A 9,128-nucleotide genomic window follows, 5' to 3' on the forward strand; every position below is an offset into this window, starting at 1 on the left:
CCATCCCCCTATATATTTCCTTTTGGCACCAAGCGCCAGCAGAGATCCCCCGCCCGTGGACACCAGGGAGGTGTCCTGGGATCCCCGCGATGGGATAGACGGTGGGGGCCGTGATGCACCTGCCCTGCCCGACCCACACCGCGCGGTTGCCGCAGCTCAGCTCCCCCGCCCGCTCTCCGCATCTCCCACCCCCCCTTCCCAGGCTGCCTCGCTCGGGTGACGTCAGCGCCCCGGTCCCCGCCGCAGCCGCTGCATCCTCCGTGCCCGGCCTGAGCCGGAGTCCCCCGCACCCCCCGCGTTCCGCCCGGCCATGGCTGCGGTGGCACTGATGCCACTGCCGCTGCTGCTGCTGCTGCTGTTGGCATCGCCGCCCGCCGCCTCCGCGCCGTCCGCCCGCGATCCCTTCGCCCCCCAGCTCGGGGACACGCAGAACTGCCAGCTGCGGTGCCGCGACCGCCTCGGCCCGCGGCCCTCCCAGGTGAGGCGCGTGCGGTGCCAGGTGCCAGCGGGGGACGCGTGATCTCTCCGAAGGGGGAGGCGTTGGGATGGGCTTGTCTTGGATGACAGCAGGAGACTTTGGTGGTGGTGGGGTATCCCTGAGGAGGTAGGGTTCCGGAATGCGGAGATTCCTCCAGTGGAGGACGGGATGGGGTTCCCTCTGATGGGGAAGGGCTTGGGGATGCAGGTCCTTGCGATAAGGGGCTGATACTACCTCCTGGGCTCCCTCCGCACTCTGCTGCGTAAGGACCCTCCAGCACCCAACCCCCAGCTCCCTCAGGCCTGACGGTCCCCCCACCTCACTCCTCCTCCTCCACATCGTCTTCCCTCCCCACTCAGAGCTACAGCCCCTGCTCATACCACCACTCCCCAGGATTCAAGCCTGATCTGAGTGTGACCAAAACCCCCTCCTCTGAGCCTCCCCCTCCTCCTCCAGGTCTGAGAATCCTTCTCCATCTCTCCCCTCCTCCCTGGAGCCTAGTTGGGGGAAGGCTCATTTCTCTCCACCTTCACTGTCCAGTTCTCTTCTCAAGCTCCCTCCCCATCACCTCCTCAGAGCTAAGAGCCCCCACTAACATTTGTAGCCTCTCCCAACTTCATCTCCATCTGGCTAGATTTGGTGGGGAGCGGGAAAGCCTTCCCCTGCCTCTCCTGAATGCTCCGGTCCCCCCACCCTCCTCCCGCCCCTCCCCATGACTTGAGCTCCGTGTCCCACCCTCCCCCAGGCGGGGCTGGAGGGCGCCTCTGAGTCTCCCTATGACAGAGCTGTTCTGATCAGCGCTTGCGAACGTGGCTGCCGCCTCTTCTCCATCTGCCGATTCGTGGCCAGGAGCTCCAAGCCTAATGCCACCCAAACTGAGTGTGAAGCAGGTGAGGGCCCGCCGGCAGGGTGTACCAGGGTGGGAAGAGGTGACCTGGGAAGGGCCATCCCCAGTCACCCCCTCCCACCTCCCACAGCCTGCGTGGAAGCCTATGTGAAGGAGGCAGAGCAGCAGGCCTGTAGCCATGGCTGCTGGAGCCAGCCTGCGGAGCCTGAGCCGGAGCAGAAGGTGGGCCTCCGACTGCGGCCTGGGTCCCTTTTCCCAATACCCCCACCTGCTTCACCCCATGGGAAATCTTCATTCGAATGCAGAGACTCTGCCAGACTCTGCGTTCTTTACCAGGCCTGCCAGGCAACCTTCATCCAGCCCCGTCATGTCTCCAGCCTTAGTTGTCATCTCTGAAATGCAACAGTGCCCCCCATGCCCCACCATCTTTTGAGGAATAAGTGGCAGAAAACAGCCACCGTTTATCAAATATCTGTCCTCGTTCGAGCCTGACTTCAACCTGTCCCAAATGTCTTTGTGTCACTCGGAGGTACCAGGGACAATGTCACCCCCATTTAGTGTCCAGGGGGCAACCTCCCAGGTCATACACAGGGCTGTGCAAGGGGCGAGATTTGAAGCCACCAGGGCTGTGGCCACTCCTCACCTCACTCATCTTAGGCACCCCCTTCCCCTGTGATTAGCTGGTGATCACTGTCACCTGGAGGGGCTCAGAACTGCGACTCAGAGTAGCCTTGCCTTGCGAGCACGCACACGCTGCCTTGTGGGAGAAATAATAATGGCTCATCTATTGTAGTCCAAGCAATGCTGCTTCAGGGGAAACTGAGGCACAGAAAGTCATGTAGCATAGCCAGAGACCTAGGGGCTGGGACTCTGCAGAAAGCCCTTTCACCACTTCTCCCATTTTTCCTCCACCCCTTCCCAGCTTTCACTGCTGTTCAGAAAAGCTCACTGCACTGTCAGCCCTTCCGATTCAGAGCTCCCTCTTTTTCGCTTCGTTTTGTTTTGTTTTGTGTTTTGTTTCGAGATGAAGTCTTGTTCTGTTGCCCAGCCTGGAGTGCAGTGGCACAATCTCGGCTCACTGCAGCCTCCACCTCCCTGGTTCATGTGGTTCTCCTGACTCAGCCTCCTTTGTAGCTGAGATTACAGGCACCCAGCACTACAATCGGCTAATTTTTGTATTTTTAGTAGAGACAGGGTTTCATCATGTTGGCCAGGCTGATCTTGAACTCCTGACCTCAAGTGATCTTCCCACGTTGGCCTCCCAAAGTGCTGGGATTACAGGCGTGAGCCACCATGCCCGGCCATTAGAGCTCTGTCTTGACGCTGTCAAAATAAGAATAATGAGGATGATGATATTTTTAGTAATAGGGACTACTACGCATTAAGTGCCTGTGCTGTGCCAGGCACTTGGCAGGCATCCTCTAGTTGAAATTTCATGGCTACTCCATGAGGGAAGAGAATGGTACACATTTTAGGGCTCAGAGAGCACAATCCACTTCCCTAAGGGTACGCAGGAAGCCAACTGCCACGCTGAGATCTGTGTTCACTGTAAGAAGTCCCATTGGCTCAAATCACTTAGCCACATCCAATCCAAGTGAATTCTCCCAGCTCCCCTCCTATTAGTTTATTTATTCATTTATTTATTTGAGATGGAGTCTCACTGTTTCACCCAGGCTAGAGTTCAGTGGTATAATCTTGGCTTACTGCAACCTCTGCCTCCCGGATTCAAGTAAATCTCATGCCTCAGCCTCTCGGGTAGCTGAGATTTCAGGTGTGCACCATCATGCCTGGCTAATTTTTGTATTTTTAGTAGAGACAGGGTTTCGCCATGTTGTCCAGGCTGGTCTCGAACTTCTGGCCTCAAGTGATCTGCCTACCTTGGCCTTCCAAAGTGCTGGGATTACAGGCGTGAGCCACCGCACCCTGCCCCCTCCCATTCATTGGTTAATACCCTATTTTGGTGCCATCTTTGTGTCTTGGACCTTTTTTCATCAGAGAACGGTCCTGGAGGCTCCAAGTGGGGCCCTCTCCCTCTTGGACTTGTTTTCCACCCTCTGCAATGACCTCGTCAACTCAGCCCAGGGATTTGTCTCCTCCACCTGGACATACTACTTGCAGACTGACAATGGGAAGGTGGTGGTGTTTCAGGTGAGACCCCTGACAGGGGCCATGCCACAGTGGCAGATGGGTGGGCAGGGTAAGAAGCTGGGATGCATTTACTCTTGGGTCATGAGATGCAAAGTCCACAGTGGGCGAGCTTCAGGCACAGCTGGATCCAGGGGCTCAGTGTCTCACTCCATGCCTTGACTCTGCTTTCTTCTGTGGTGGCTTCATTCCCAGGCATTTACTTCCTCTTGGCAGTAAGGTGGATGCCAGAGGCTCTAGGTCATAAACCCTTTGGTTTTTTTTTTTTTTTTTTTTTTTGAGATGGAGTCTCATTCTTGTTGCCCAGGCTAGAGTGCAATAGCATGATTTCAGCTCACTGCAACCTCTGCCTCCCAGGTTCAAGCGATTCTCCTGGCTCAGCCTCCCGCCTCAGCCTCCCGAGTAGCTGGGATTACTGGTGGCCACCATCACACCTGCCTAATTTTTGTATTTTTAATAGAGATGGGTTTCTGACATGTTGGTCAGGCTGGTCTCGAACTCCTGACCTCAGGTGATTCATCCGCCTCAGCCTCCCAAAGTACTGGGATTACAGGCGTGAGCCACTGTGCCCAGCCCCATCTGGGGTTTTAATTGAGCTGGGATTTACTCTGATTGGCCCTGGATGGATCATATGACCGTCTCTCAGGCAATCCACTGGCTTGGTCTGGATCATGTTCCTACTTCCAGAGCTAAAGGATGGGGTTAAGGCAAATGGAGGAGTCCATGAAAGCAGAAAACAACAACATCAAGCCCTTCCTGACATCAAGCCCACAGCGCATGGGATGGTGTCCTCCCTACTGTCTCCCCAGGAGAACTGGGTATCAGCTGGGCGTGGGACGTGGCAGTCACAGAGGGCCTGCCTGGGCCCAGGAATGCTATTCTCACAGGCCTCTCTGTGCTTTCTTGTTCCTGGCCCAGACCCAGCCGGTAGTGGAGAGCCTCGGCTTCCAGGGGGGCCGTCTGCAGCGCGTGGAGGTGACCTGGCGAGGCTCCCACCCTGAAGCCCTGGAGGTGCACGTGGGTAAGGTGCAACCTAGACCAGTGTTCCTTCCATGGGTGACCCCACTGCCACAAGGAGTCTGCCTGGCAAATAGACCCTCTAGGATTGGGATCTCCATCTCTCAAGTCCTGGGTTCTATGGCTCATCCCCCAGGGCTCCACGGCCCATCTCCCAGGGTTCCATGGTCCATCTCCCAGGGTTCCGTGGTCCACCTCCCAGGGTTCCATGGTCCACCTCCCAAAGTTCCGTGGCCCATTTCCCTGGGTTCCGTGGTCCATCTGCCAGGGATCCATGGTCCACCTCCCAGGGTTCCATGGTCCATCTCCCAGGGTTCCATGGTCCATCTCCCAGGGATCCATGGTCTACCTCCCAGGGTTCCATGGTCCATCTCCCAGGGATCCATGGTCCACCTCCCAGGGTTCCATGGATTCATCTCCTAGGGTCATCTCCTAGGGTCCATCTCCCAGGGTTTCATGGGTCCATCCCCGAGGGTTCTGCAGTCCATCTCCCAGGGTTTCGTGGTCTGTCTCTGAGGATTCCATGTTCCATCTCCCAGGGTTCCATGGTCCCTCTCTCAGCATTCTATGGTCCATCTCCCAGGGCTCTGATCTCCATTCCAGGACTCCATGACCCAGGTCCTGACCTCCTCCCTCCTGGTCATGGTTATTGTGGCTGCTTGGCAAAGACCTGGTGGTCGCTGAGTGGTAGCTGATCTCTCAGACCCTGTAGGCCCCCTGGACAAGGTGAGGAAGGCCAAGATACGAGTCAAGACCAGCAGCAAGGCCAAGGTGGAGTCTGAAGAGCCGCAGGACAATGACTTCCTCAGTTGCATGTCCCGGTGGGTGGCAGGACCCTGGGGGTGGGAGGGGGGTGGGACTGGAGGTGCGGGTCTCCCTGGCCCCGGCCCGGGCAGCTGAGTGGTGCCTGCCGGGCGGGGCAGGCGCTCGGGTCTGCCTCGCTGGATCCTGGCCTGCTGCCTCTTCCTCTCCGTGCTGGTTATGCTGTGGCTGAGCTGCTCCACCCTGGTGACCGCGCCTGGTCAGCACCTCAAGTTCCAGGTGGGTGGGATCTGTGAATGGCGCTGGGCTGAGGGAGGGGATGGAGGCAGAGAGAGCTGCTTGCTGGCCCTGGATTTGGCCACCTGCTCCCACAGACACCAGGACCTCAGACCTTTTTTTTCTTTTTTTCATATATATATGTATATTTTGAGACAGGGTCTAGCTCTGTCACCCAGACTGGAGTGCAATGGCACCATCTCGGCTCACTGCAACCCCCACCTCCCGGGTTCGAGCAATTCTGCTGCCTCAGCCTCCCCAGTAGCTGGGATTACAGGTGTGGGCCACCATGCCCAGCTAATTTTTGTATTTTTAGTAGAGATGGGGTTTCGCCATGTTGGCCAGGCTGGTCGTGGACTCCTGACCTCAGGTGATCCATCCGCCTCAGCCTCCCAAAGTGCTGGGATTACAGATGTGAGCCACCACACCCAGCCTACACACACACACACACACACACATATATGTATATATTTATTTATTTAAGACAGGATCTCACTCTTTCACCCGGGATAGAGTGCAGTGGTGCAATCACAGCTCACTGCAGCCTCGGCCTCCCTGGCTCAAGCGATTCTCCTGCCTCAGCCTCCTGAGTAGCTGGGACCACAGGCACTTGCCACCATGCCCTACTAATTTTTGTATTTTTTGTAGAGATGGGGACTGTGTTGCCCAGGCTGGTCTCGAACTCCTGGGCTCAAGCGATCCACCCGCCTTGCCCTTCCAAAGTGCCAGGATTACAGGCACGAGCCAACTCACCCAGCCAGGACCTCAGACTTGCTGCATGACCTGGAGCCAGTTTCTTCACTGCCTTTTGAATTGGCGGAAGAACATCCACTCTTTTTTTTTTTTTTTTTTGAGATGGAGTCTCTCTCTGTCACCAGGCTAGAGTGCAGTGGCACAATCTCAGCTTACTGCAACCTCTGCCTCCTGGGTTCAAGCAATTCTCCTGCCTCAGCCTCCCGAGGACTAGAGGCGCACGCCACCACGCCTGGCTAATTTTTGTATTTTTAGTGGAGATGGGGTTTCACCCTGTTGGCCAGGATGGTCTCGATCTCTTGACCTTGTGATCCTCCCACCTCGGCCTCCCAAAGTGCTGGGATTACAGGCGTGAGCCACCGCACCCAGCAGAACATCCACTCTTAGTTGGGGATACAGGAAGTCAGAGGTGGCCACACTTCTGTGGTGTGGGCCTCACCTCTGTGGTGCCCAGGTATGTTGGTGACACCTCTGTGGTGCCCAGAGCCTGGGCAACATAGTGAAACCTAGTCACTATAAATAATTTAAAAATTAGCTAGATGTGGCCAGGCACAGTGGCTCAAGCCTGTAATCCCAGCACTTTGGGAGGCCGAGGCAGGCGAATCACCTGAGGTCAGGAGATTGAGACCATCCTGGCTAACACGGTGAAACCCCGTCTCTACTAAAAGTACAAAAAAATTAGCCAGGCATGGTCACGGGCGCCTGTAGTCCCAGTTACTTGGGAGGCTGAGGCAGGAGAATGGCGTGAACCCGGGAGGCGGAGCTTGCAGTGAGCCGAGATCATGCCACTGCACTCCAGCCTGGGTGACAGAGAGGAGCAAGACTCCGTCTCAAAAAAAAAAAAGAAAGAAAGAAAAGAAAAGAAAAAATTAGCTAGATGTGAAGGTGCATGTTTGTGATCCCAGCTACTTGGGAAGCTGAGATGGGAGGATCACTTGAGCCTGAGAGTTCGAAGCTGCAGTGAGCTGTGATGGCACCACTGCACTCCAGCCTGGACAACAGAGCAAGACCCCACCACACACACACACACACACACACACACACACACACACACACACAGTCCAGGTGTGGTGGCTCACACCTGTAATCTCAGCACTTTGGGAGGCTGAGGTGGGCAGACCACTTCAGGTCAGGAGTTCGAGACCAGCCTGGCCAACATGGTGAAACCCTGTCTCTACTAATAATACAAAAATTAGCTGGGCGTGGTGACGTGCACCTGTAGTCCCAGTTACTCAGGAGGCTGAGAAAGGAGAATCCCTTGAACCCGGGAGGCGGAGTTGCAGTGAGCCGAGATGGCGCCACTGCACTCCAGCCTGGGCGACAGAGAGAGACTCTCAAAAAATAAAAATAAAAAAAATCAGAGGTGGGAAGGAGACTCGTCAGGGTTGGGGGCTTGGCTGCTCTGCTTCTCTCCACTTCCCTCCTCCCCTCTCTTCCTGCAGCCTCTGACCCTGGAGCAGCACAAGGGCTTCATGATTGAGCCTGATTGGCCCCTGTACCCTCCGCCGTCGCACGCCTATGAGGACAGCCCGCCACCCTACAAGCTGAAGCTGGACCTGACCAAGCTGTAGGCCTCTGCTGGCCCCATCATTGCCAACTGCAGGGGCCCCTCGGGCCTCACTTGCCCTGAGCCCAGGAGTCCAAGGGTAGGGTGGGTCCAGCCTTGAGTCCCTCCACCCCCAAATCTTACCTCTCTTCCCAGTCCCACCCCTTGCCCCACAGAGTCCTGGGGATGCAGTGTCCCAGATGGGAGGAGGGCGGGATTGGGCGCTGGTTCTTCCCTGTCCCCGCTTTCTCCGGGGCTTGCTACTCTTTGTCTTCTATTGTGTGGCTTTCTCAGTATTTGAACCCCAGTCCTGTGTCGCCATACTTTTTCCTTCTCTGTCCCCTCTCTTGGGGGGGCTGAGGCCAAGGGGGAGCTGCATCTTGCTAAAGCTTCCCCCTTCTCTCCATCCCGATCTCCAGAGACCTAGCTTCCGAGAGATGGGGTGTGGGCATCTCCATGCCCTGAGAGTGTGTGCCTGGGGCTTGTCTGGGACTGGGGAGGAATAAACCATGTATATAAAGGAGTCTCAGGCTGAGCCTGCTTCTGTTCAGTTGTCTGTCTGCCCTTGGGGTGTGGCCCATGCATAGCTGTGACCCCTGCCGAGCAGGACCTTTCTGACATGGGAAAGCCCTGGAAACTCAGGCGGCACCAGGGACTGAAAGTAGCTAGTCTCTCGGAAGGGCACTCCCTCTGCTCTAACTTCCCTGTGCTGAGAGTCATACTCTCAGCTACAGATGTACCTGGAAAACTGGCTTGTGACCAGGTGCAGCGGCTCATGCCTGTAATCCCAGCACTTTAGGAGACCGAGGCAGGAGAATCATTGGATCCCAGAAGTTCCAGACTGTCCTGGGCAACATAGCAAGTCCCCATCTCTACAAAAAAAAAAAAGAAAGAAAAGAAAAAGCATCTATGTATATGATTAACTGGGTGTGGTGACTTGAGCCTGTGGTCCCAGCAACTCGGGAGTCTGAGGCGAGAGGATTGCTTGAGGCGGGGAGATGGAGGCTGCAGTGAACTATGATTGCGCCACTGAACTCCAGCCTGGGTGACAGAGCATGACTCTGTCTCAAAAAAAAGTGGCTTGTGCCACCCATCTGACAGGGGCAGTTCAGTGTCCCTTCCTGTGCCCGATGTCCCTCCCATGAAGGGACAAGTTGCATGTTGAAGAGGACTTGATTTTGTAGCCACCTGGCTTCCAGTCTACTTTTTTTTGAGACAGAATCTAGCTCTGTCGCCCAGGTTGGAGTGCGGTGGCATGATCTCAGCTCACTGCAACCTCCGCCTCCCGGGTTCCAGTGATTCTC

At 56.1% G+C, this 9,128-nt stretch overlaps 1 protein-coding gene across 1 annotated transcript; it reads left to right on the plus strand.

The window, feature by feature from the left end:
* Positions 1-227: 227 nt before the first annotated feature.
* TMEM59L (transmembrane protein 59 like) lies at positions 228-8,347 on the plus strand. The gene is made up of 8 exons (XM_010386664.2): positions 228-478; positions 1,224-1,368; positions 1,456-1,547; positions 3,321-3,473; positions 4,389-4,491; positions 5,191-5,308; positions 5,411-5,528; positions 7,721-8,347. Exons 1-8 carry the CDS (start codon positions 311-313, stop codon positions 7,847-7,849), a joined length of 1,026 nt encoding a protein of 341 aa, XP_010384966.1. The 5' UTR covers positions 228-310; the 3' UTR covers positions 7,850-8,347.
* The last annotated feature ends 781 nt before the right edge of the window (positions 8,348-9,128 follow it).

This window comes from Rhinopithecus roxellana, chromosome 8 (genome assembly GCF_007565055.1).
Source record: "Rhinopithecus roxellana isolate Shanxi Qingling chromosome 8, ASM756505v1, whole genome shotgun sequence".
Taxonomy (NCBI): domain Eukaryota; kingdom Metazoa; phylum Chordata; class Mammalia; order Primates; family Cercopithecidae; genus Rhinopithecus; species Rhinopithecus roxellana.

Bases quoted from the DNA above. Each gene is read 5' to 3' on its own strand.
- TMEM59L (XM_010386664.2), top strand. From the start codon at position 311: ATGGCTGCGGTGGCACTGATGCCACTGCCGCTGCTGCTGCTGCTGCTG. The intron at 479-1,223 runs GTGAGGCGCGTG...ACCCTCCCCCAG, and splicing joins TCGGCCCGCGGCCCTCCCAG to GCGGGGCTGGAGGGCGCCTC. The intron at 1,369-1,455 runs GTGAGGGCCCGC...CACCTCCCACAG, and splicing joins CCAAACTGAGTGTGAAGCAG to CCTGCGTGGAAGCCTATGTG.